Genomic DNA, 27,421 nt, shown 5'->3' with positions numbered 1-27,421 from the left:
AATATTCCATTTAGAAAGCTAGTACATTTTAATAATCACTTTAAGGGTACCAGGTTTGCTAGTTCATTTAAGTAAAGCAGACTTTTCTTTAAATAGCTCTTTACAACCCAAATCCTCTCGAGAGGTCAGCAGCATTTATACACTTAAGACTTAAGATTTCCCTCAAAATCACACTGGAAATGCTTGACCTGACAAGCAAAGCTTCCCAGTGTCTGATTTGATGAGCATGATACACCGTCTGCACACTGGATGTCCATATTCTCTGAACCCCAACGGTGTGTTCTCAGGCTTAGTAACGTCTGCAAATGCTCCAGCTAAACTCACGTCTGCAGCAGCGTCTTACACTGTCTACTCCAACTGTAAATACTTGCAGCTACTTCCTAGTGGTCCCACTGAGTACTACCTATAAGATGATTCCTGAAAGGCAACAGTACTGATGGACAATTTTAACTTAAAAAACAAAAGCTGTAATCCCATGGTAGCCATAGCCCAGGTAAAGTCCTGTCAAAGGAGCGAGCGGGCTGGTGGGCGTGCCAGGGTGTGGAGGACTCGCTGGGGTGCTGAGTAGCGGGGTGAGATCCGTGCCCAGGATTGTTCGGGAAACCTGTCATGTTGCACTTGGTGACAGTACACAGTCACACAGACGGTCAACTTAAAAATTTCACAAGCACGAATTATCGGCATACTTATAAACTTTTTAAAGTTTTAAATACAAAAGTTAAATAAAACCATCCATTTCTACAAGAAAACTTTCTGATCTTGACTAATCCAATTGCTCAGGAAAGCAAACATCGGTCATTCTATGAGCCACTGTCCTGTTTAAATCGGAGCTTAGACCCACACCGAAACGTTCAAGTGTTCTCCTGCTTTAAAAATCTCTAAGTCTGGGGGAGTCGGGCGGTGGCGCAGCGGGTTAAGCGCACATGGCGCGAAGCACAAGGACCGCCGTAAGGATCCCGGTCCAAGGCCCCGGCTTCAGGGGAGTCGCTTCACAAGCGGTGAAGCAGGTCTGCAGGTGTCTGTCTTTCTCTCCCCATCTTCCTGTCCTCTCTCCATTTCTCTCTGTCCTGTCCAACAATGATGACATCAGTAACAACAATAAAACAACAAGGGCAACAAAAAGGGAAAATAAATTTAAAGAAAAAAAGTCTCTAAGTTCACAAAACTGCAGCGTTGAGAGTCTGACTAGAAAGCTTTTCTTTGATCATCACAGACAACTGTTTCGGGTGGGGAGGGAGGATCTGCTAGGTCAGCGTGGCAGGAGCCCCTGGCCTAGGATTATCCATCGGGAACGGATTCATTTCATAGCAAGGCGAAAACAAGACACCCGCCCCACCCCCTCGAGGCTGGGCATCACAACGTGCGACTCAGACCCGGGCAGCCTGCTTGGCAAGCCGTGTGCCTGTGTGGTGAGGCGTCTCCACCTCAAAATTAGGTCTTGTTGAAGGAGCTGCAGACATGGCGTGGAGACAGGAGAGTGTTTGCAGCAGACTGGGTTGAGGCACACAGAAGAATGAACAGGAACACCACATCCCATGATGACCACAAATCAACTCAAAACGGCTTGAGGGCTCGGCTGTCAGAAGCTATAAAATGCACAGAATACAACAGGCAGGGCGTCTGCTTCAGAAACAGCTTGAGACTCATGTTCAACAAGGAAAAAGGAATGAGAAATGAACTAATGGGGCGACACCCAACTGGACATCTTCTGCCCAGCAAAAGGAGCCACTGGCAAAACAAGATGCCCCGTACAGAGTGAGGGCTCTCGGCAAGCCGTACACCAGAGGGCTGGTCATGAAAGTGCGTAAGAAGCTCACAGAACACAACCAGCCCTCTAGGATGGAAAGAGGATATGAACAGACTCTTCCCCAAAGATGGTCAGGAAGACCGGGCACATTCAGGGTCGTGCGGCTACAGACTGCTCCAAGATATGCAGACAGTCAACAGACATGTGGAAAAAGCCAAGTCACTGATTACCAGAGAGACGAATAAAAACATGAAGCCATCTTACACCTGTGAGAATGTCACACGCTGGGGAAAAAAACAAACCAGAAAACAGGGCCTGGGAGGTAGCCCAGTGGGTGAGTCCTGAGTTCAGCCCCTGGCATCTCACGTGCCACAGTGAAGCTTTGGTTCTCTCTGATGAGCAAGTGAAGGCAAGAAAGAAATGTTTTAGCCATCAGCACTGCCTCATCACACTGCAGTCTTCACGTGCACTGTTCTGAGCCCACGTTCCACCACCACACTCGGCAAACACAGTCCTAGTAGCAGCTGAAGCAGAGTGTGAGGGAATGGCGTGTCAGAGAGGCAAGGCACGGTCACTGGGCCGGACACTGAGGCAGGCATATCGCTGTGAGCGGGGAGGAAAGCTCAGCTGGTGCTGTCATCTGTTGATCTGCTGCTGTCCGGGGAGGCAGCCCAGCCCTGTTCCTTGACAAGAGCAGAACGCGGCCCGGATGGTGCTGCAGGACTCTGTCTCCTCACACTGCGCTCAGTGTGCCCAAGGCTCATACTCTGTTCCAACACAAGCGAGATCTTCCAGCTGAACACGACACAGTTCTCCAAGGCGCTCGGTGGAAATCCATGTCTCAAAACAGGCACTTACTTTCCAAGCATAATTACTCCAGTCTCTTTCATAAAATTGCTTCTGTAAAATTTTTTTTTAATAATATAACAAAAATATTCTATTTCCAGTGGGTGAAATCTATTCCAGGTTTAGAGTTCTTTGGTGTCTTATTAAGGAGACACTATGCCTCTATCTTCTTGTTTTCTGCAAGTCCGTCAGACGTGTACTGTAACACAGAAGTATTTTCACTCCTTGTCATGGTAGCAAAAAGCATATCCATCATTCCCAAGGTCTCCAGCAGCTCCCTTTGGTAATCAAGCTCCTTTTCTACAAGTCCTTGAAGTACCAAAAACTTTTTATCAACTACAGGTGACTGACCAATCACCGGCAGATATATATCTAGAACGAGAGAAACGCAGGGACTAAAACCATCTTTCTATAGAGTCAGTGACTAGCAACATGCACAAAAAATGCACACATTGAACCTAGGACGAAAATCTTCACCACCATTTGCTGGTGACACGGGGGCAAACAGTCATCTCAATAGATATACTTTAAAAAAAGACCACAGCAAACACATGGTAAATAGAAGGGAAAAGAAAAATGCCTCATAAGCTCCCGAACTACTTCCACCTCCCCGTTGAAACAGTCATGATCTGGTACATGTTTAGAAAAGTCAATAATTATCTGCTTCCAACAATACAAATATCAAATGACTGAACACTCTGCTCCATACCAAAATGGATTGACTTACTCTGCTTGTCTTCTCCAAGAGAACTCTGACTGGAGAACTGATACGAGCAAGATTTTCTTCATCTACAATTTCCAAATATCATTTCATGACCTGGCGATTTCTACTTTTACAAGCACGTTAAGAGTTTTCAACTACTCACCAATAATTATCTCAGCAGCACTGATTAAAACAGGGGCGAATCTTGGCTGAGACAGGTTCCTACAAAGTAAGAATTCTGTTACTGCAAGTGAAAATTGGCTTAATTCTTATAAGAACGTGTTTGTACTGAAGATTTCCTAACCTGAATCAGCACTGACTCAGTATGCTATGTCACCAAGTTTCTAAGCTGAATCACGTCACTGGTTTTCTGCTGACATGCTACATGTCTACTAAAATATTTTTTAATTTTTTATCTTTATTATTATATTTTTATCTTTATTAATTTTTTATCTTTATTATTGGATAGAGACAGCCAGAAATGGAGAGGGAAGGGGGTGTTAGAGAGAGAGAGACACCTGCAGCCCTGCTTCACCACTCGCAAAGCTTTCCCCTTGCAGGTGGGGACAGGGGCTTGAACCTGGGTCCTTGTGCACTCAACGAGGTATGCCACCACCTGGCCCCAAATATTCTCTATAAAAATAAATAAAATAAAAAACTATAAAGGAGATTGAATGAACTGTTTGGTCAGTTTTCAACAAAGGTCAAACTAAAAGAAAACGTCTCTCATCTGAAGATAACTTCAAATATTTTATCCATTTAGTGGATATAAATAGAAAAACTGAGAGAGAAGGGAGAGACAGAGGGAGAGAGACAGACGCCTGCAGCCCTGCTTCACCACTCACGAAGCTCCCTCTGCAGGTGGGGACCGGGGGCTTGAACCCGGGTTCTTGTGCACGGAAACGCGCACTGAAGGGAGTGTGCCCACCGCCCCTGGACACGGCCTCGGGGTGAGATGTTAAGGCTTCTGATACCTTATCAGGAAGTTCAGAACACGGGTGATTTCTTTTTCGTCCCGGCCTGCGAGGGCATTGGCAAGGACTCCTCTTCGATTTAACTCCTTTATGATGGAGACTGTGACCTCGGGTGTCTTTATGGTGCAATCCGGCTAAAAGATTCCAGCCAACAGCATCAGCATGAACAGACAAAATGACATTGCAGGACAGACTCAGTGTCGCCAAGCTCACTAGTTAGCAAGTCTACGCAGCTCCTGATCTTCAGTGGTGGGTCATGGTAATGTGTGAGGCAAGTAATAAAGCAATTCTTTCAAAAATGCGGTCCTTGCAGAAAACCGTGACAGCTTTGCCACCGTGGTGGGGCTGTGGCAATGACAGAAGGTGCACAGGGCATGTGGGGCAGGGGACAGGCAGAAAACTCCTCACCTTCTCAGCCAGCCTTCTCTTCATTTTTAAAATTTTACTTATGAAAGAGACAGGAGGAGAGAGAGAACCAGACATCACTCTGGTCCATATGCTGCCAGGGACTGAACTTGGGACCTCAAGCTTAAGAATACAATGCTTTTTCCACTGCGCCACCTCCCAGACCACCTAAGCTACCCTTAAGTCTTTTTATTTTGTAATAATACATGTATATCCCTGGTCTTCACTCACCTCTAGGACTCTGTCAAGTGCCTTAGAGATCCGGAAGTTTTTCAGATCTCTGTCGTACAATTCTAGGTATTTTTTTGATGGTCTGTTGATCATGATATCATCCTGTATTAGAAAGTAAATTTATGGAGAAAAAAAATCAGCATCTGTATAGAGCTTCACTGGAAGTGGGCCTTTTCCTAGTGGTGCTTAGTAGTGGGCTTTCCTAGTGGTGCTTAGTAGTGGGCTTTCCTAGTGGTGCTTAGTAGTGGGCCTTTCCTAGTGGTGCTTAGTAGTGGGCTTTCCTAGTCGTGCTTAGTAGTGGGCCTTTCCTAGTGGTGCTTAGTAGTGGGCTTTCCTAGTGGTGCTTAGTAGTGGGCTTTCCTAGTCGTGCTTAGTAGTGGGCCTTTCCTAGTGGTACTTATTGGTGGGCTTTTCCTAGTGGTGCTTAGTTTGCCACAAGGCCCAAGCAGCATCCCCAAGCTCGTGTGGAGGCCAGGAGACGGGGTGTTGTGCCGCCAGACAGGATGGGCCCAGGGAGCTGCTATGCTGGCCTGACACACACGGGGCCTCGGGTCTAGCCAAAACCATGCACTTTGATTATCTTTATGACATGAAGTGTGATCTTCTTGTCATAAAGGGAGAAACGGAGAGAGGGGAAAGGGGGAGAGGGGCGGAGAGGGGAAGAGGGAACGGAAGAAGTAAGGACTGCAATTCAGTCTCAGCTCTGGTCCCTAGTAATGAATCTTAGGTCGACCAACACTTCTTGGCATCTCAGTCCAAGATGCCAAATTCGCATTACTGGTGACTACTTCTCAGCTTAGTCAGAAGAGCACGTCAGAATGTGTTGCTGACGCCATTCTGGCCAAAGGAGGCCTCAGTGTGACACTCGCTCCCTCACCACTTGTTCCTGAGTGACACTCTACCAGTCCAGGCAGCCAGAGACAATCGCACGCAGAGAAGCAAAGCAGGGCTCCAGCCCCTGTGGACTGTACTTTGCAGCACTGCACTGCATGAGACGTCAACAAACCTCTGTGGACTGCACTTTGCAGCACTGCACTGCATGAGACATCAACAAACCCCTGTGGACTGCACTTTTGCAGCACTGCACTGCATGAGACGTCAACAAACCTCTGTGGACTGCACTTTGTAGCACTGCATGAGACGTCAACAAACCCCTGTGGACTGCACTTTGCAGCACTGCACTGCATGAGACGTCAACAAACCCCTGTGGACTGCACTTTGCAGCACTGCATTTCACTGCATGAGACGTCAACAAACCCCTGTGGACTGCACTTTGCAGCACTGCATTGCACTGCATGAGACGTCAACAAACCTCTGTGGACTGCACTTTGCAGCACTGCACTGCATGAGACGTCAACAAACCTCAGTCTGGCAACACCGACGCTACATACCCGCTGCTTCATGTAATTCTTCCCCTTGATGAAAGTCCGGTATGCAGGCCGCCGCCTCCTGGGAAGGGGGTCCTTCTTGGCCTCCGCTTTGCGGTGTTTGACGCTCAGGATCCCGTTGGTCATCCCCACCACGATGGTCTCATCTTCATGCTGCCAGCAGAGAGACACATCAGCCTAGGCCCCACTGCCCAGTCTCGGAGCTTCTCACCGAGCAGTGCAGACGCCTTTGCTCACCCGCTCTTGACAGTGGGAGCCCGGGCAAGGGTCCGTGTGCACGGTGCTTTCACCTAGAGTACTGGCACACTGACAGAACTTGAGCCTGCTGTGATGTGTCGTGAGGGGCTGGGTGCTCGCACACCCCATGGAGCACACACGCCCGGGAGCAGACCCACGGCCCCGCCTTCTGGGGGAAGCTTTCTCAAACGGGGACTCAGTGTGGCAGGGGTCTCCCCCTCTTTCTGTCTGTCTCTCTCCTACCTCCCACCAAGAGAAAACTCAAGGGGTGGAGTGAAGTGGGGGACCACTGAGAGTGGCCGAGTCCTCATGCAGGCACTGAGCCCTGCAGAAAACAACGGCAGCGGGGACACAAACGCCAAACGTCACTGAGAGGTCGGTGCCTGGTCGCGCAGTTAATGGCATTCAGGGCACTTTCCGAATCGGCGCGTTCTACGTGCTCCGATATGTCCAGCATCTCGCGCCATACCCTCCATCCTGCGGTGTTTCCCTCCCCTGCTCCTGACTGCTGTAGATAGAGTCCGACAGCTGCCGCAGCGGTTACCGAACAGTCCGCATTCCAGAAGCGGCAGTCAGCAAACACGGTGTTTCAGTTTCTTGCGCAAAATGAAACAAGTGAAACAACTACCAAGTGAGCTTACAGAAGCAGATGCGCAAACTGTCAGGCAGACACTGCGAGAACCAAGGCGGCTGTCAGCAAGACGGAGTCGGGGTACAGGAAGCCCGGTGATGGGTGCAGGGCGCTGTGCCCCACCCACACAGGTGGGAAACTACATTCCCCGAGACTTTACAAGGCTGAAAGCTTCTCTACTGTCTGGAGAGCCAACATGCCTTCCCATAGCTGAATGAACTCAAGAGAAACTACCAGACCCCTGGGTGTGACTTACTTCAAGTCCATAGGGAGCCGGACCTCTACCTGAACTCACGCTGACTCGCAGGGGCAGGTAAACATTCTGGGAACCGTCTCAGCCAGCTTGGCTCTCACCATCAACAGCAGGCAGCAGAGAAACAAAGCAACCAAGACCCCAGCAAACACAAGATCAGGGCCCAGGCTCAGCGCAGTGGGGCCGAGAGCTGATACTCACTGCGAGCGCCACACTCAGAATGGAAGCCGCGTGATCGAAGCTGTGGACCACTTTGTAGGAAGCCGTGCTATACACTTTCACTTTCCTGGGAACGAGAGAGAGAGAGAGAGAAACTGATTCAGCAGAACGTCAGCCCGGACATGGGAGTGAATGCCGATTGCCTCCATTCTGAAAGCCCACGAGGGGTGCAGCTCCACACAGCACAGTGGTGCAATGCCTGACACCCCCCAAAAAAAAAATAACAACAGCAAACAACCCACTTTAAGTAATAAAAAAAATTAGCAGCTGAGAGAGAGCACCTAGCCACCTGTAACACACCAGGAGAGACAGACACAGACACACACACACACACACACACACACACACTCTCTCTCTCACCTAGCTACCAGGTAACAGCACCAGGACGGACACACACACACACACATACACACTCTCACCTGGCCACCAAGTAATAGCACCAGGACACACACACTCACCTGGCCACCAAGTAATAGCACCAGGACACACACACTCACCTGGCCACCAGGTAACAACAGGACTCACCTGGCTACCAGGTAACAGCACCATAACACACACACACACACTCACCTGGCCACCAGGTTAACAGCCCCAGGATATACACACATATTCACCTGACCACCAGGTAACAGCACCGTAACATACACACTCACCTGGCCACCAGGTAACAGCCCCAGGATACACACACACGTTCACCTGGCCACCAGGTAACAGCACCAGAACACACACACACACACACACACACACACACACACACACTCACCTGGCCACCAGGTAACAGGACCAGAACACACGCGCACACACTGACCTGGCCACCAGGTAACAGCCCCAGGATACACACACTCACCTGGCCACCAGGTAAGCCCCAGGATACACACACGTTCACCTGGCCACCAGGTAACAGCACCGTAACATATACACTCACCTGGCCACCAGGTAAGCCCCAGGATACACACACATGTTCACCTGGCCACCAGGTAACAGCACCGTAACACACACACTCACCTGGCCACCAGGTAACAGCACCGTAACACACACACTCACCTGGCCACCAGGTAACAGCACCGTAACATACACACTCACCTGGCCACCAGGTAAGCCCCAGGATACACACACATGTTCACCTGGCCACCAGGTAACAGCACCGTAACACACACACTCACCTGGCCACCAGGTAACAGCACCGTAACATACACACTCACCTGGCCACCAGGTAAGCCCCAGGATACACACACATGTTCACCTGGCCACCAGGTAACAGCACCGTAACACACACACTCACCTGGCCACCAGGTAACAGCCCCAGAACACACACGTGCACATGCACACACGCACACGCCAGAGTTTTACATGTTTTGTCCAGGACAGTTTGCCTAAAACATATTAATTAATACAAGAGCAGAATTATTCTCAACTCAGCACGTCACCGGTGGACGGAAACCAGCCGGCAGATGTCCTGCCAAGTGCTGCTGACAGGACTGCCTTGTTCAGGAAGCAGACACGTGGACGCGGATGGCGGAGGAGAGACAGAGACGCTAACCTGTCCAGGGAGCCGGACAGCAGTCTCTGTCCAGAGCTGCTCAGACACAAACACGTCACCGTCTTGTGATGATTCTTCAAAGACACAAGCAACTGGCCTCCTTTCAGCATGTCCCAGACCTTGACGTGGCGACCCCCTGCGGAAGAAGTGATGGTCAGTGTGAGGTTTTGCCCTCGACTCGTTCTAGAGGCCTGACAAGCAGTCGGCCCTGGAGCCTTTACTGGGCCGCCCCGTCGCTACTGGGTGTGGCCTGACGACAGCTCGCGGGGTGTGTGCTGCCTTGCCGTGCGTGACCGGCTCGAACCCCATCCAGCACCCACCAAGCTAGAGAAGCTCTGCGATCTGTGTGTCAGTAGCTATCTCTCCGTCTGTCTAACCCCGGCCCCGCCCCGTATGAAAACTCATCCTGCAGCAGTGAGGTGCCAGTCATGACAAAAGTAAAAAAGTAAAACCTTAAAAAGCCGTAGTAGGACGTCAAAGGAGAGCGTGCTGAGGCCGTGGAAATGAGCGATGCAGATATAGTTCCAAAACCTTTGTGAGTGATAAGACTGAAAAACCGCCCTATGATTTTCACTTGAAGAGCTGAGAAGCTCCTTCAGGAAAATGAGTCAGCGAGGAGTGAGTGGACACGCCTCTCCTTCCAACAGCAGCATCAAGTGTGGGCCGGCTGGCAAAAGGAACCGCCGAGTCCCCGCCTGTCCTGCTGGGAACGGCTACAGCCCCCACCCGCATATGTCACACTGTGTGAGACCCGACCTGATCCAAGCTCCATTTCAAGGTCTACAGCAGCTAAGGGCTCCTCCAGGTTACACTACTTGTGAGTGACGCAGCGAGACCGGCAGCAGGGGAGCCTGACCGTACTTCCATCTCTCAGAATGATAAACAGCATGAAAAACGGATGCAGCTGACAGTCAGCCACACACCTTAAAACAAGTGCATGCCAGCCAGTGGCGCACCTGCTCAAGTGCGTGAGGACCCGGGTTTCAGCCAGCTCCCCGCCTACAAGGACGGCTTTACGAGCAGCGAAGCAGGTCTGCAGGTGTCTCTCCTTCTTGTTCCCTATTTGCCCTCCCTCTCAATTTCTATCTGCCACATCAAATGGGAAAACAAACAGGTAGTTTCATCCAAGTATAAAATGAGTTCTGTTCAGATTTTAGAAATAAGGGGAGAAACAGCCAGAGTCATACGCCTATGTGATAAAACAGGCTTCCTCTACATTCTTTTAATGTCAACACACTAGCTGGGACTTTACTGACAAGCAAAAAAGGCAACTTACTTCCCCCACGGAAGCTCTAGAAAGTCAAAGACCACCTCAATTCCGACTGAATGATAAACGCGTCTGTGTCCTTCTGGACCTGACTCCCTCCTCCTCCTCCATCACCATCGGTGACTTACTGGGTGAAGGCCAAGTCACTCAAGAGAACCACGCGCAGAGAGAGAAAATGACCCCAGGCCTCAAAGAACCTGTCTCCAAACTACCGCAGATGAGGCAGAATCCCAGTGCCCGGATCTGCGGGCGTCAAGGAAGACCAGTGTCAAGGGCAGGATGCAGGCCCTCGGGCTTTGGGCTGTCACTCTGCCTCGCACTGCTCCACTGTGCCTTCAACATGTTAAAATGTTTATTTCATCAGTCACAAAACAGAGCCCCAACTGGCCTGTAGGTTCACCGAGGGCACAAAGGAGGAGAAACACGCCTACGTAATGAGCCACAGTCACGTGTGTGACATTCACCCACTTAGCTACTGAGCGAAACTGTAAGCAAGTTGCGGGCATCTTGATGAATCACAATAAATACCTTGTTGAACAATAAAATGAGTATCTCGTTGAAGACCAAAGATACTGGAGAAAGCAAATCATAAAAGCAATACCTGCTGATACCAGCAGCCCCCCGGAGGGGAAGAGCAGGACACTCTCCACCGGCTGCCCGTGATCCACAGAGAGGACGCTCCCATCAGTCCGCGCGTCAAACATCTTCACAGTGTGATCGTATGACCCTAAAATGTCAGGTTCAGCATCACAGAAATTCAGTGTCCCAAACAGCAAAACCATGCAGGTATATATTCAGAAGAAAGTTTATCAAATAAAGCTTAAGTGGAAATCTTCTTCAAGATGTCTCTATTTATGAAGGTAGCGGCAATCTGGAACTCCCAAATCCTTGGGTACTACTGACTGTCTCTTCAGAAACACTACTGCGTTACACAGAATACCTCCAGGAGCCCATCACTGCTGAATCATCCGGGAGTCGGCACGAGCCCCCACCTGCAAACACTAATGAACTCTACTGTCTTTATTTCTGGGCTCTGAAGGCTCTCTAGAAACCAGGTGCCATGGGGCCTGGTGGTGGCCCACCTGGCTAAGCACACACATTACAGTGTGCAAGGACCCGAGCTCAAGCCCCTGGCCCCCGCCTGAAGGAAGGAAGCTTTGCAAGTAGTGAAGTAGGGCTGCAGGTGTCTCTCTGTCTCTGTCCCCGCCTCATCTCAGTTTCTATCTTTATCCACTAAATAAATATATTGATTTTAATAAAATAATACCTAACAGTTTTCAAGGAAGTCTGGTGTTTCCAAACACACTGTAAGAATAAGAACACCCAGAGATTAAGTAAAAGGAATTTAATTAGAAAAACAGAAACCTATTCATTTTATTAAGACTGTGTGTGTGTGTGTGTGTGTGTGTGTGTGTGTGTGTGTGTGTGTGTGTGTGTGTGAGATAAGACAGTTTAAATTCCCTCATTCTAACAGTTTCAAAGTGATCTTAAAACAACACAGTAGGGTAGAGAAGAGAACAATGGTTATGCAAAAGACTTTCATGCCCAAGATTTTCAAGTCCCCAAGTTCAATCCCCAGCACCACCATAAACCAGAGGTGAACAGTGCTCTTAGAAAAAGAAAAAGAAAGAAAGAAAAAGAAAATCAAACAAAATAAAGCAATAAAGTATCAGCTTCAGAAGGGGTTGGGGGCAGAGAGCACCAACCTGTTACAAAGAGATCCGGGTTCAGTTTGCTGGCACATCCACACCGCACATAATCAGAATGTTCTCTGAACGTCAGCACTTCTTTAGAGTTTGGAATATCCCATAATTTAACTGTATAATCATCAGCCCCAGAAACTACATGGTATTGGTCAGCTGTAAAATCAACCATATGGACAGCTCTGAAAGATCAAAAATGAGTATGTTAAAAATAAGAAAAAACAGGGGGCCAGGTGGTGGTGCACCTGGTTGAACACTCATGTTGCAATGTGCAAGGACCCAGGTTCAAGCCCCCAGTCCCCACTTGCAAGGGGAAAGCTTTGTGAGTGGTAAAGCAGGATTGCAGGTGTCTTTCTGTCTATTCCTTCTGCTCGATTTCTGACCGTCTCTACCCAATAAATAAAAGATTTAAAAAAAAATTCTTTAAAAGTAAGAAAAAATAAAGACAACAACGAGAGACCACTTCACCACTGTGAGAATGTCATACATCAGAAATGATAACAACAATAACTGCTGTAGAGGGTGTGGGGTCAAAGGAACCCTCCTGCACTGCTTGCTGGTGGGAATGTCATTTGGTCCAAACTCTGTGGAGAACAGTCTGGAGAACTCTCAGAAGGCTAGAAATGGACCTACCCTATGACCCTGCAATTCCTCTCCTGGGCATATATCCTAAGGAACCCAACACACCCATCCAAAAAGATCTGTGTACACATATGTTCTTGGCAGCACAATTTGTAATAGCCAAAACCTGGAAGCAACCCATGTGTCCAACAACAGATGAGTGGCTGAGCAAGTTGTGGTCTATACACACAATGGAATACTACTCAGCTGTAAAAAATGGTGACTTCACCATTTTCAGCTCATCTTGGATGGAGCTTGAAGAAATCATGTTGAGTGAAATAAGTCAGAAACAGAAGGATGAATATGGGATGATCTCACTCATAGAAGTTGAAAAACAAGACCAGAAGAGCAAACATGGGGAAAAATGAGCTCCAGGAACAGCGGATTCGTAGTGCAGGCACCGAGCCACAGCAATAACCCTGGAGGCAAAAAACAAATAAAAACTAAAAAAACAAAATTTTGGATAGACAGCCAGAAGTTGAGAGGTGAGGGGGAGATTGACAGGGAGACACCTGCAGTCCTGCTTCACCACTCATAAAGCTTTCCCCCTACAAGTGGGGACTGGGGGCTCAAACCCGGGTCCTTGTGCACTGTAACATGTGCGCTCAACCAGGTGCACCACCACCCTGTCCCTTCACTCCACTTCTTCAAATAACAGCAAACAGCTCAATATGGGAAATATTTGTAGGACAAAAATAAAATGAAGGGGGAGGGGGAACCTCCCATGAAGCTACCAATAGAAGAAAAAAAGAAAAACTTGTAGCATTCAGCACTTCTCCCCAAGCTAATTTAAATTCTAACTACCCCAGTACCATGAAGTTAATAAGACATCAGACTTGACTTTCTAATCTGTCAGCAAGCCCACCTAGCTGTTTAACTCATGAATGCTGCAACAAAGGCGCATACTCAGACTTTAAATCAACAGCAAGCATCAATAGCATTAGTGACACTGAAACAATTCTTTTTCTTTAATATTTATTTTATTTTTTTTATTTTATTTATTCCCTTTTGTTGCCCTTGTTTTATTGTTGTAGTTATTATTGATGTCGTTATTGTTGGATAGGACAGAGAGAAATGGAGAGAGGAGGGGAAGACAGAGAGGGGGAGTGAAAGACAGACACCTGCAGACCTGCTTCACCGCCTGTGAAGGGACCTGCCTGCAGGTGGGGAGCCAGGGGCTCGAACCGGGATCCTGATGCTGGTCCTTGAGCTTAGCGCCACCTGCGCTTAACCCGCTGTGCTACAGCCCGACTCCCATTTAATATTTATTTATTTATTCCTTTTTGTTGCCCTTGTTGTTTTATTGTTGTTGTTATGGATGTCGTTGTTGTTGGATAGGACAGAGAGAAATGGAGAGAGGAGGGGAAGACAGAGAGGGGGAGAGAAAGACAGACACCTGCAGACCTGCTTCACCGCCTGTGAAGCGACTCCCCTGCGGGTAGGGAGCCGGGGGCTCGAACCGGGATCCTTACGCTTTGCGCCATGTGCGCTTAACCCACCGGGCTACCACCTGACTCTATGAAACAATTCTAACTCAAACTGCACTGGCCACTCCATTATTAAGGAGCAAAACACTAAACCCAAGAACAAACTTCAGCTTCCAGCTTAATTTCAAAACTGACAGCGTCAGATATGACTAGGCCCAGAGTTCTCGCTCACACCGTGAGTCGCCTTTAAGTTAACGGGTTCTAATCTCAAGCAGGCCACAGAGCTCACCACGTTGTGGGTTAAGAGGCCAAGTATCTCTCAGACATGAGGTCCTGAGTGTGGGCCCCAGGACTGTTCAAGTCCCTGCACCACCATGAGCCAGAACTGAGTAATGCTCTGGTAGAAATAACAATAACAACCCCAAATTCTTTTAAAAAAAACTAAGTTACTGAAAGCTACGGGGTGTCCCCCTAGAAAGAGGCACGTCATTTCCTGAACGCCACATACAGTCCGAGCCCCAAAAGCCATGGGACCTGCTGAGAGCAGCCCAGAAAGAAAGTCCATGGAGATACGTACATACACTTCGTGGACATTTTAAACGCTTACACTGTGATCAAAGCCCAGAAAAAGGAGGGAAACACACACACACACACACACGCACACACACACACACACACACACACACACACAAAGCGGCCTGCAGGAAACACAGCCACACGACAGCGCCTTACTTTGTGTGCCCGTCGAAGCGTCTGAGCGGGGCCCTGCCACTGGTATCAAAGATCTGAACTCCGCCATCTTCACTGCCGGCCACGAGGAGCCTGCCGTCCTTCCGAAAAGTAGCACAGTATGCCGTGTCTTTAAATCGAGAAAAGGTTTTGATAGGCTCCTGGGAGTAGCGGCCATAAATGTGGATCTGCAAAAAAGATCAAAATGGACTGCTTCGTCGGATGGTACAGGATCAGCAGTGGTCATAAACTACCCAAAGGAAAAGAGGGGCCCGGGGGCAGCGTAACGGCGATGTCAACAGACTCATGCCTGAGGCAGCAAAGGTCTCAGGTTCAATCCCCTTCCCACCATCAGCCAGAGCTGACAAGAGCTCTGATAAAAAGTAAATAAATAAAATAAAAAGATTAAAAGTCATAAGGAAGAGCCAGTCTGATAGTTACCCTTGAGGAAGCAGTGACAGCATAGTTATACGGAGGCTGCGGGGAGAAGTCTACTTTGGTCACCGCACCAAACTCCTTGATCTGCACAGGGGTCTGAATGAGAAAGAACACAAGCGCCGACAGTCACAGCTGCTCACACGTATGTGGTCGCTGCTACCAGCCTGTACTGGATACACAAGTATTAAGAGGCTGAAGCACCACCATCCAGGTTTAAAAAGTCGCTTAGAGAAAGCGTACTTAACCATGTACTTTCCCCCTCCTTCTCCTGTCTACCTTTGTAACTGTGAGCCGCCTTCAGTCAGCGGCTCCCGTCAGGCGCTCAGCGTGTACCGTATCCTGGGAAACTAGCAGGGCCGCAGCACCCTCCACCCGCCACCAGCAGCACTGCCTACACTCACCTTATAGTTGCTCCAGTACAGTGTGTCTTGGGTGATCTTCTCACCTAGCACAGGGTATGTCTGAATGGCAACAGGCTTATAACCAGCCATACTTTCGTATGATTGTGCTGCTGTCCAGTGGGGAATAGCTGAGAATCACAGCACCTCTGAAAACAAAGATATTGACGATAACATGCTTAGCCATGAGCCTATACATAGTTACGCTGTTCATCTTTTATTCTTTTGAGAGTCCGCACGTTGATTTGTAAATGGCCATAAGCCATTTGACTCGTCACACAGAAGAGACCATCTGAAAGCAACATGAGCAATGCCGGCAGGTCGCCGCGTTACACCACTTAGTGGCTACACAGGCCTTCCACACCCGTCCTCACAGCACTGGGGACGAATCCGGCTGTCACCCCGTAGGTGACAACACAAAACAAAGACAAGCAACAGGGACCTGAAAGTCAAACTTTACATAGCAAGTCTCCCCACCGAGAACTCGCCCAGGAAGACAGACAGTGTTGTGTGCGAGTCCCAACCCCCCACTTCATTAGTGACAGGCACCCGGTAAGAACAGCAGTTAGCCTGTGGGCTGGGAGGCGGCGCAGTGGATAAAGCACTAGACTCTCAAGCGTGAGGCCCTGAGTTCAATCCCTGGCAGCACATGGCTGGTTCTCTCTCTCTCCTCTCAATCTTTCTCATAAACAGATAACAGCTTTAAGAAGAGCAGCAGCAGCAGTCAGTGTACGCTTCATCTTTCCTCCCAGCTCAAATGCCAGTGACAGGGCTGCTGGCTGCATCTTCCTAAGCACCACAACACTCCACCTGATCCCACGACCCTACCCCAAGTGCGACCTTTTCGCCTGTGGGAATAATGCGCCGGCAGGTTCCTGACAAACAGACATCGGCTGTGCAGCTGGAAGGGAAGGCCGGGTGTTGCCACAGTCGGCGTGCTCAGAAGAGAGGGCGCAGGGGCAGGGCAGGGGCAGGGGCAGGCTGTCTGAGGCGCCGCCCCAGCTGCACTCACCTCAGCACTCCCTGACCGCTGAGCCTTCTTATCTAAACGTCTGGTCGCTCCCGCCGCCTCTTCCTACCCGCCGCTCATCGGTCACCTGCGGCTGCTGCAGGAGCTCAGCACACCTTCCGAGAAACCCTGTCCTTGTCCCGCTACAACGAGCCCTCTGTGTCTGGGATGTTATTCGTGGGAGTGCTCGGCGAATGTTCCCGGAAGGGAGAAACAAAGTACTGCCCTGGGTTCTATGAGAAAACACAAAATAAAAACCACAGGTGTCGTGTGTGTGACACTGACGGAGACACGACAAACTTTTCCTGTAAAAAGTCACACAGTCAACAAACACTTTAGGTCTCGCAGCTCAACGGCTAAATGGAAGAAATGATAGACTTACTCGCAAGAAAGAAAAACCACAAGCATCCCTAAAGAAACCCCCAAAATAATCACGCCTACAAGTCCTGCCCACGGATGCAATACTGAGTTCTCCAGAGGTGAGGGCTAACACTTCCCTCAAGTCACGAGCCCCTTGTGTTTATCGGCATCTAGAAAAGCCTTTCACGGAGCTAGGTGACTAATCGGGGCCAAGCCCGCCGCACAGACACAGGGCAAGTGCAAGACAAACGGGCCGCCCAGGCGAGTGGGCACGGGGCAGGGCGAGGGGCACCAGGAGGGCACCTCTCCGGAGAGGCCAGGGCTGGCGCTGGACGGCAGGTGGACGCGCCGCACCAGGGCAGGCACGCTGGAGGGACGGACACAACGCCAGGCCCGAGGAGGGTTCCCGCTCTGGACAGGGCGCTTCTGGCTGGGTCTTGGGTGCAGAGAACCGACTCACACGAGCCGAGGGGCGCGGCGTTTCCAGCGGGGGAACCGGCGGGGGCGAGTGTCGCGGGGAAAGCAGAAGCCAGTGTGGTGTACGGCCGACCGCTGTGCCTGCTGTCACCCGCGGACCGTGAGTCCCCACTACGGGGACAGGAGAGATAGACTGAGAAGCCTCCACTAGCACAGAAGGGGCGCTTTGCTCAGAGGGGTGAGAAAGTTGAGGGAGAAAAGGCCGAGACGCCGGGGGCTGGAGACAGGGCTTCTGCAAACGCCCCTGCCTGAGGCCAAGGGACCTGAGAGACTGGTTAAGGGGTCTGACCCCAGGGACCTGGAGAGACTGGTTAAGGGGTCTATGTCTAACCCCAGGGATCTGGAGAGACTAGTTAAGGGGTTTGACCCCAGGGATCTGGAAAGACTAGTTAAGGGGTCTGAGCCTTGGGATAGGGAGAGACTAAGGGGTCTGAGCCATGGGATCTGGAGAGACTAGTTAAGGGGTCTGAGCCTTGGGATAGGGAGAGACTAGTTAAGGGGTCTATGTCTAACCCCAGTGATTGGGAGAGACTGGTTATGGGTTTGACCCCAGGGACCTGGAGAGACTAGTTAAGGGGTCTATGTCTAACCCCAGTGATCGGGAGAGACTAGTTAAGAGGTCTGAACCCAGGGACCCGGAGAGACTAGTTAAGAGGCCTGAGCCCAGGGACCCGGAGAGACTCGTTAAGAGGCCTGAGCCCAGGGACCTGGAGAGACTGGTTAAGGGGTCTGACCCCAGGGACCTGGAGAGACTGGTTAAGGGGTCTGACCCCAGGGACCTGGAGAGACTGGTTAAGGGATCTGACCCCAGGGACCTGGAGAGACTAGTTAAGGGGTTTGACCCCAGGGATCTGGAGAGACTAGTTAAGGGATCTGAGCCAAGGGATGGGGAGAGACTAGTTAAGGGGTCTGAGCCAAGTGATGGGGAGAGACTAGTTAAGGGGTCTGGGCCAAGGGATCGGGAGAGACTAGTTAAGGGTTCTGACCACAGGGATCTGGAAAGACTAGTTAAGGAGTCTGACCCCCAGGGGATCTGGAGAGACTAGTTAAGGGGTCTGACCGCAGGGATCTGGAAAACCTAGTTAAGGGGTCTGAGCCCAGGGACCTGGAGAGACTAGTTAAGGGGTCTATGTCTAACCCCAGTGATCAGGATAGACTAGTTAAGAGGCCTGAGCCCAGGGACCCGGAGAGACTAGTTAAGGGGTCTGACCCCAGGGACCCGGAGAGACTAGTTAAGAGGTCTGAGCCCAGGGACCCGGAGAGACTAGTTAAGAGGTCTGAGCCCAGGGACCCGGAGAGACTAGTTAAGAGGCCTGAGCCCAGGGACCCGGAGAGACTGGTTAAGGGGTCTGACCCCAGGGACCCGGAGAGACTAGTTAAGAGGTCTGAGCCCAGGGACCCGGAGAGACTAGTTAAGAGGCCTGAGCCCAGGGACCCGGAGAGACTAGTTAAGGGGTCTGACCCCAGGGACCCGGAGAGACTGGTTAAGAGGTCTGAGCCCAGGGACCCGGAGAGACTAGTTAAGAGGCCTGAGCCCAGGGACCCGGAGAGACTAGTTAAGAGGCCTGAGCCCAGGGACCCGGAGAGACTGGTTAAGGGGTCTGACCCCAGGGACCCGGAGAGACTAGTTAAGAGGTCTGAGCCCAGGGACCCGGAGAGACTAGTTAAGAGGCCTGAGCCCAGGGACCCGGAGAGACTAGTTAAGGGGTCTGACCCCAGGGACCCGGAGAGACTGGTTAAGAGGTCTGAGCCCAGGGACCCGGAGAGACTAGTTAAGAGGCCTGAGCCCAGGGACCTGGAGAGACTAGTTAAGGGGTCTGACCCCAGGGACCCGGAGAGACTAGTTAAGAGGCCTGAGCCCAGGGACCTGGAGAGACTCGTTAAGGGTTTGACCCGCCCGCCGAGACCGGGAAACCCCAGCGCGACACACCACGGCCCTGGGCGGGCCCCACGACACTCACCTCCGACGCTGGGCCCGAGAGTCGCGGCCGCCGGCAGCCAGGGGCGTCCCCGGGGCTCGGCCGGCTCTGCGCTCACTCGGTGGGGTCAGCGGCGCGACGCACGCGGACCGGCCAGGGCGCCGCACACGCCGTGAATGGAAGGACCGGGCGGGTCGCAGGGGGATGACGTGAGCGCCGGCCGACGCACAGGATGACGCAACGGCGCCGGCCGACGCACAGGATGACGTTGGGCGCCGGCCGAGGCAGGGGCGAGCCCGACGGGCGGGCCGAGCGCGGTGGCGCTGGCGTGGGGAGGCGCGAGCGGGGCCTTGCTGCGTCCGGGGACCCCGAGCGGCGGCCGAGCGGCGGGTTCTTGGCCGCCATCGCGGCCGGAAGCCCTCGGCGGCGGAAGTGACGTCAGCGCGCACGCCGTCTGTCAGGCCGCCGGGACTGGGCGGCGGATGGACACACCCGCCGGGCTGTCGGCGGCCGCGGGGTCGGGGGGTCTGGGGGGCGGCGGGGACCCCGCGGCGCCGTGACCGGTGAGACTCAGCTTCCTCCTCCGCCGGGCGGGCCTTGAACCCGGAGCCGCACGTCCGGCCCGGCGGGTTGCGCGCAGGCCGCGAGGTGAGGAGGCCCCGGCCCGGGAGGGGAGACGCCGGCGCCGCCTGCAGCTCCGCGCGGGCGGCCGAAGTGGCGGCCTCACAGCCGGGCCGCGAGCGGAGACGGCCATCGGGGCATCGCGGGCATCGCGGGCGCAGCCGGATCCGGGTCGCTGCGGGCTCGGGCCGCCCCCACCACCCGCGCCTGCGGGACCCGAGCCCCGCCCCCAGCACCCGCACCTGCGGGACCCGAGCCCCGCCCCCACCACCCGCGCCTGCGGGACCCGAGCCCCGCCCCCACCACCCGCACCTGCGGGACCTGAGACCCGCCCCCAGCACCCGCACCTGCGGGACCCGATCCCCGCCCCCAGCATCCGCACCTGCGGGACCCGATCCCCGCCCCCACCACCCGCACCTGCGGGACCCGAGCCCCGCCCCCACCACCCGCACCTGCGGGACCCGATCCCCGCCCCCAGCACCCGCACCTGCGGGACCCGAGCCCCGCCCCCACCACCCGCACCTGCGGGACCTGAGACCCGCCCCCAGCACCCGCACCCGCGGGACCCGAGCCCCGCCCCCAGCACCCGCGCCCGCGGGACCCGAGCCCCGCCCCCAGCACCCGCACCTGCGGGACCCGAGCCCCGCCCCCAGCACCAGCACCCGCACCTGCGGGACCCGAGCCCCGCCCCCAGCACCCGCACCTGCGGGACCCGAGCCCCGCCCCCAGCACCCGCACCTGCGGGACCTGAGACCCGCCCCCAGCACCCGCACCTGCGGGACCCGAGCCCCGCCCCCACCACCCGCACCTGCGGGACCTGAGACCCGCCCCCAGCACCCGCACCTGCGGGACCCGATCTCCGCCCCCAGCACCCGCACCTGTGGGACCCGAGCCCAGCACCCGCACCTGCACCTGCGGGACCCGATCCCCGCCCCCAGCACCCGCACCTGCGGGACCCGAGCCCCGCCCCCACCACCCGCACCTGCGGGACCCGAGCCCCGCCCCCAGCACCCGCACCTGCGGGACCTGAGACCCGCCCCCAGCACCCGCACCTGCGGGACCCGAGCCCCGCCCCCACCACCCGCACCTGCGGGACCTGAGACCCGCCCCCAGCACCCGCACCTGCGGGACCCGAGCCCCGCCCCCACCACCCGCACCTGCGGGACCCGAGACCCGCCCCCAGCACCCGCACCTGCGGGACCCGATCCCCGCCCCCAGCACCCGCACCTGTGGGACCCGAGCCCAGCACCCGCACCTGCACCTGCGGGACCCGAGCCCCGCCCCCAGCACCCGCACCTGTGGGACCCGAGCCCAGCACCCGCACCTGCACCTGCGGGACCCGAGCCCCGCCCCCAGCACCCGCACCTGCGGGACCCGAGCCCCGCCCCCACCGCCTGCCCCGCACCTGCGGGCCCCGCCCCCAGCGCCCGCACCTGCCCCGCCCCACCCGCGCCCCTGTGCCAGGTTCCTGTTTTGATGCGGAAACTTATTTTAATGCTGGTCTGATCTCGCTCATGGGGCAGCTCGGGAGCTGGACGGACAGGCGTCTGCGCGTGAGACACGGGGACCGCACGGGCGCTCGGCTAGACCGACAGACCGACAGTCCGACACAGCGCTGACCTCGGGCGGGGCGCGGCGGCCATGGACGCGGGAGCGCAGCTGAAGGCCGAGCCCTGCAGGCCCCACGTCCAGCGGGAGCTCGCGGGCGCGCCGGCCGACGACATGACGCGCATCCTGCCCAGCCGCTTCGACATGAACGTGTGTTCTCGGTTTGTGAAGTCCCTGAACGAAGAAGACAGCAAAAATATCCAGGATCAGGTTAACTCGGACCTGGAGGTGGCGTCCGTCCTGTTTAAAGGTTGAGACTTCTGGGCAAATAGCTGCCTGTGTGTCTTTGTCGTGATGAGGTGGCTTTCTTTTGGTTCTTCCTTTAGTTCTTTCCCTATTGGATCGTGAGTTCGGAAAGAGAAATTTGAAGTCATGTCGCAGTATGATTTCCTAGACTCCCTTTTGAGAAGTAAATAGGGGAGGGGGGGGGCACACCTAGATAGGCAGTCACGTCACAGTGCACAAGGTCCTGGGTTCAAGCCCCTGGTCCCCACCTGCAGTGGGAAAGCTTCCTGAGTGTCTCTCTGTCTCGTCCCCTCGCTATATCCCCTCCCTCTCAATTTCTCAACGTCTCTCTCAATCCAATATTTTTTTTAAAAAAATAATATGAAAGAGATAGGGGCAAATGGGGGAGTGTAATATAAAGAGAGAGGGGTAAATGGGGGAATGTAATATAAAGAGAGAGGGGTAAATGGGGGAATGTAATATAAAGAGAGAGGGGTAAATGGGGGAATGTAATATAAAGAGAGAGAGGTAAATGGGGGAATGTAATATAAAGAGAGAGGGGTAAATGGGGGAATGTAATATAAAGAGAGAGGGGTAAATGGGGGAATGTAATATAAAGAGAGAGAGGTAAATGGGGAATGTAATATAAAGAGAGGGGTAAATGGGGGAATGTAATATAGAGAGAGAGAGGTAAATGGGGGAATGTAATATAAAGAGAGAGGGGTAAATGGGGGAATGTAATATAAAGAGAGAGGGGTAAATGGGGGAATGTAATATAAAGAGAGAGAGGTAAATGGGGAATGTAATATAAAGAGAGGGGTAAATGGGGGAATGTAATATAGAGAGAGAGAGGTAAATGGGGGAATGTAATATAAAGAGAGAGGGGTAAATGGGGGAATGTAATATAAAGAGAGAGGGGTAAATGGGGGAATGTAATATAAAGAGAGAGAGGTAAATGGGGAATGTAATATAAAGAGAGGGGTAAATGGGGGAATGTAATATAGAGAGAGAGGGGTAAATGGGGAATGTAATATAAAGAGAGAGGGGTAAATGGGGGAATGTAATATAAAGAGAGGGGTAAATGGGGGAATGTAATATAAAGAGAGGGGTAAATGGGGGAATGTAATATATAGAGAGAGGGGTAAATGGGGAATGTAATATAAAGAGAGAGAGGTAAATGGGGAATGTAATATATAGAGAGAGGGGTAAATGGGGGAATGTAATATAAAGAGAGGGGTAAATGGGGGAATGTAATATAAAGAGAGAGGGGTAAATGGGGGAGTGTAATATAAAGAGAGAGGGGTAAATGGGGGAATGTAATATAAAGAGAGAGAGGTAAATGGGGGAATGTAATATAAAGAGAGGGGTAAATGGGGGAATGTAATATAAAGAGAGAGGGGTAAATGGGGGAATGTAATATAAAGAGAGGGGTAAATGGGGAATGTAATATAAAGAGAGAGAGGTAAATGGGGGAATGTAATATAAAGAGAGGGGTAAATGGGGGAATGTAATATAAAGAGAGAGGGGTAAATGGGGGAATGTAATATAAAGAGAGAGGGGTAAATGGGGAATGTAATATAAAGAGAGGGGTAAATGGGGGAATGTAATATATAGAGAGAGGGGTAAATGGGGGGCAGACATGGTGCGCAGGCTACATGCATATAGTGTGAAGCACCAGGACCTGCACAAGGATCCCCGTTTGAGCCCCGGCTCCCAGCCTGCAGGGAGGGTGCTTCACACATGTGAAGCAGGGCTGCAGGTGTCTGTCTTCCTCTCTCCCTATCTCCCCTCCTCTTTCACTCTCTCTCTGTCCTGCCCAATAAAGTGGGAAAAGTGGCTGCCAGGAGCAGTGGATTCCTGGTGCCGGCCGAGTCCCAGCGATGACCCTGGGGGAGAGAGAGCGGGCTCGCACTGTCCTCATGCTGCTCTCTTCAGAGTCCTGATTCGCCCTTAGTCACAGAGCCTCTGAGTCGCTAAGTTGTCTGTATCTTTTAGACCTGTGAGAGAAAAAACGGCTTTGTGCCTTCTAGGAAAAAACCAAACACCTGTATTTCCTACGGTATGTTTGGTTGGCACTGGCTGTCTGTGCCTCCATTCGATGTAGTCTGTCTGCGTGTTGCAAGTTGACTTTATTTTATTTTTTTTATTTTTATCAGAGCTCTGCTCTGCTCTGGCTTATGGTGGTGCAGGGGATTGAGCCTGGGACTTTGGAGCCTCAGGCATGAGAGTCTTTGCATAACCATTGTACTATCTACCCCTGCCCTGTAAATTTGCTTTTTAACAACCTTCTGTGCAAATAAAACCGAGTCTCAGAGTTGCTCAGATGCAGCGCACTGCTTCCCGGAACTGTCAGTGTGATAGCACACATTTCCTGCGACAGAAATAATCTAGTGTCACTTGGGAAACAGCTGACAGCATTCACGCACTTCCTTGTGGTGGAAACACTTCATAGAACTTGCGAGTGCCTCCCGTGAGTGAGTGACCTTGATCTGTTTCCATGTGTCTTAGCTGAGTGCAGCATCCACACATCCCCTTCTCCGGGAGTCCAAGCGCGGCCTGTCTACACCCCCTCCACGGCAAAGCACTTCTCCCCCATAAAGCAGTCGACCACTCTGACCAACAAACACAGAGGGAATGAGGTCTCAACCACACCGCTCTTAGCAAACTGTAAGTATTTCCCTCTGGCATACAAAAATACTCCTGTAAGAAGCTTATTTTTAATGAGAAAGGGAGAGGAAGGTACAGAGAGAGCTCCGGTTGACAGGGGTGCTGGGGATCGAACCTGGCAGCGAGAGCCTCGGCGGGAGAGGTCTCACCTCACCCCTCACCGTCTCCCGGTCCTGGAGACAGGAGTTTGCTCGGGTGGGCGTGGGCGTGGGCGCTGTGCTTGCTGCTCAGGCACGTGGCCCAGCTCTGAGCGGACCCGCCACACAGGAGGGTTTCGTCACCGAGTGCCGCGGTAGCTTTGTTGTTGTCCTAAGTGTTTGCTTTTTCTACTTGATTTGTTTTGGATAGAGACAGAAATGGAGAAAGGAGGTGGGGGGGGGGAGACTTGCAGCACTGCTCTGCCCCCCGTACTCGTGACTCGGGGCTTAAATGTGGGTCCTTGCGCACTGAAGTGTGCGCTCTGCCGGAGGCGCCACCCACGAGCCTCCACTTCTTCTTACTACCTGAAAAGACTGGTGACAGAAAAGTTTTCAAAATTTAGAAACATCAGTGTGGAAAAATCCCAAATGGAAAATGATAAAAAAGAATTTTAGAACTAACTTTGGTTATTTCCTTGCCGTGTATGTCATGTGAAGGTCTAAGATGCAGCCGTGGATTGTGGAAAGTATTTATACCCATAAAGACTCCCGAGGGCGGTGGACTAGCTCCCGAGAGAGGGGGAGAGAGAGAGGGAGCGAGCTGCACTGCCGTGTGTAACCCAAGTGGCGTGAGCCCAGCCCCCCCACCCCACACTGAAGGAAGCTTTGGTGCTGTGGTCTCTCTCTTTGAAAATTAAACCATCATCCAAAGTAACACAGGGTATCTTGATCTTAATAAAACTTAAGAATCCCCGTTGTGTTTGTAAAATAGAAGCAGAATAAAGCTGATTGATGGTGTTGTTGGGGGAAGAGTTTGTCTTTGCAGCACTGTTTTCATTAAATGCATATTCTGTTTCAGAAAGCAAGTGATGCCCTAATAATCTTACAATTGAAAACATTTCCCCATTAGTACACATACAAATATCTAGATTTTACCTTCACTGATAAGAATATAGAATTTAAGAAAAATGTTCTTAAATACTTGATAATTTTACCATAAAAACTGTGAGTTATTTTGAACTTTTGGATTACTTCATTGCAAAATAAGCAATGAAGCTTCAGTGAAGACAACAAGAAGATACATACGTGTATATGAGAGGAAATGAAGCTTTCCACATCCACTAGGAGATATTCTCATGTGAGACTCATGTCTGAGCCTGGGAGATGTTACAGTGAGTCTAGTGCCGGACCAGGACGTGGCAGGTCTTGGGGTTAACCCTCAGCACCCGTGTGCCAGTGATTCTCTGGTCCTCTCTGCTTCCTCTCCATCTTGCATTAATAAATAAGTAAATCTTAAAAGCACCTATGTCACAGTGGTAGAATGTTAGAGAAATCAGTCCCTTTGAGTTTAAGAGCGTTACTTGATGGGGCCAGGCGGTAACGTAGCGGGTTAAGCGCACATGGCGAGAAGCAAGGACTGGAGTAGGGTTCCCAGTTCGAGCCCCGGCTCCCCACCTGCAGGGGAGTCGCTTCACAGGCGGTGAAGCAGGTCTGCAGGTGTCTGTCTTTCTCTCCCCCTCTCTGCCTTCTCCTCCTCTCTATTTCTCACTGTCCTGTCCAACAATAATGACAACTGATAACAAGGACAACAAAAGGAAAAAAATGGCTTCCAGGAGCAGTGGATTCATAGTGCAGGCACTGAGCCCCAGCAATAACCCTGGAGGCAGGAAAAAAAAAAGAAAAAAGCATTACTTTAAAAAAGCTTTAAAAAAGAAATCCAGTGGTCTGGGAGGTGGTTCAGTGTCTACGACTCTCAAGCATGAGGTCCTGAGTTCAGTCCCCAACAGTACATGTACCAGAGTGATGTCTGGTTCTTTCTCTCCCCACCTCCTATCTTTCTCATTAATAAATAAATAAAATCTTTTTACAAAAAGGGGGGGAGTCGGGCAGTAGCACAGCGGGTTAAGTGCAGGTGGCCAAAAGCGCAAGGACCGGCATAAGGATCCTGGTTCGAGCCCCGGCTCCCCACCTGCAGGGGAGTCGCTTCCCAGGTGGTGAAGCAGGTCTGCAGGTGTCTGTCTTTCTCTCCCTCTCTCTGTCTTCCCCTCCTCTCTCCATTTCTCTCTGTCCTATCCAAGAACAACAACATCAATAACAACAATGATAACTACACCAATAAAACAAGGGCAACAAAAGGGAGTAAATAATAAAGAAAAAGAAAAACCCCATACTATAGTGTCAGCATGCTAGTGGGAGAAGCTCAGTTTAGGAGCATTACTTGACGATGCCATATGGAAGTGGAAATGGAGACAGTCTGAAGCCTAGGGAACTGTGTGTCTGCCGTAGGGAGAGGTGCCGCCTGGTGGCCATGTATTAGGTCACCCAGTGCTAGCGCGGAACCCAGTCAGATGGCACTGGGCTTCGAGATAAACACTACAGCTGCCCGCGTGGCCCTGTCTTCAAGAACTCCAACCAGAGTGCTGAACTGAGAAGCGCCTGGAGACGCGCGGCTCGCTTCCCGCTACAGACTGCAGGTGGCAGCTGTTCCCAGAGCTGACTGCACCCAGGCGGTCCTGACCTCACAGCTGGCAAACGCCAAAATAAGGATGCTTACTGCTTCAGTGGGTCAGATCAGCCCGGAGCCGTCTTCTTGCCACCCAGACCGAACTTCCTCACGTCTCTGGCTCCAGGGCAGCACTGG

General features: G+C 52.2%; 2 protein-coding genes and 1 long non-coding RNA gene across 6 annotated transcripts in view; 1 reads left to right on the top strand and 2 right to left on the bottom strand.

Moving 5' to 3' along the window:
• The window catches only part of ANKRA2 (ankyrin repeat family A member 2), a 240,435-nt gene that overhangs the window by 206,791 nt on the left and 6,223 nt on the right, over positions 1 to 27,421 (top strand). For 2 of the 3 annotated variants that reach the window (XM_016192799.2, XM_007533748.3), the window contains exons 2-3: positions 21,842 to 22,001; positions 24,485 to 24,643. In XM_016192799.2, coding sequence (XP_016048285.1) covers positions 21,866 to 22,001; positions 24,485 to 24,643 — 295 coding nt within the window. In that variant the 5' untranslated portion in view covers positions 21,842 to 21,865. Of the gene's footprint in view, positions 1 to 21,841; positions 22,002 to 24,484; positions 24,644 to 27,421 lie in introns of those variants that run through there. The other variant, XM_060201036.1, reaches the window with a different exon arrangement.
• Positions 5 to 17,025, bottom strand: UTP15 (UTP15 small subunit processome component). 2 transcript variants are annotated; one of them, XM_016192800.2, is made up of 13 exons: positions 16,770 to 17,025; positions 15,761 to 15,906; positions 15,363 to 15,455; positions 14,925 to 15,109; positions 12,148 to 12,326; positions 11,043 to 11,168; positions 9,175 to 9,310; positions 7,617 to 7,701; positions 6,298 to 6,447; positions 4,907 to 5,008; positions 4,271 to 4,404; positions 3,460 to 3,518; positions 5 to 2,965 (listed from the first exon to the last, which is right to left on the bottom strand). In XM_016192800.2, the coding sequence occupies exons 2-13, from the start codon at positions 15,848 to 15,850 to the stop codon at positions 2,748 to 2,750; spliced, it is 1,557 nt and encodes a 518-aa protein (XP_016048286.1). In that variant the 5' UTR covers positions 15,851 to 15,906; positions 16,770 to 17,025; the 3' UTR covers positions 5 to 2,747. The 2 variants fall into 2 exon arrangements, with proteins under 2 accessions (XP_016048286.1, XP_060057018.1); XM_060201035.1 differs by lacking the exons at positions 5 to 2,965; positions 3,460 to 3,518; positions 4,271 to 4,404 and adding an exon at positions 4,424 to 4,615.
• On the bottom strand, positions 5 to 27,396 carry LOC132541281 (uncharacterized). Its single transcript, XR_009552430.1, has 2 exons — positions 26,649 to 27,396; positions 5 to 878 (listed from the first exon to the last, which is right to left on the bottom strand). It is a non-coding gene; the product is annotated as an uncharacterized LOC132541281 (long non-coding RNA).

The sequence above is a fragment of the Erinaceus europaeus genome, chromosome 11, assembly GCF_950295315.1.
Source record: "Erinaceus europaeus chromosome 11, mEriEur2.1, whole genome shotgun sequence".
NCBI lineage: Eukaryota > Metazoa > Chordata > Mammalia > Eulipotyphla > Erinaceidae > Erinaceus > Erinaceus europaeus.
The sequence above is the reverse complement of the archived record's forward strand: the minus strand, read 5'-3'. Positions and strand labels throughout refer to the sequence as shown.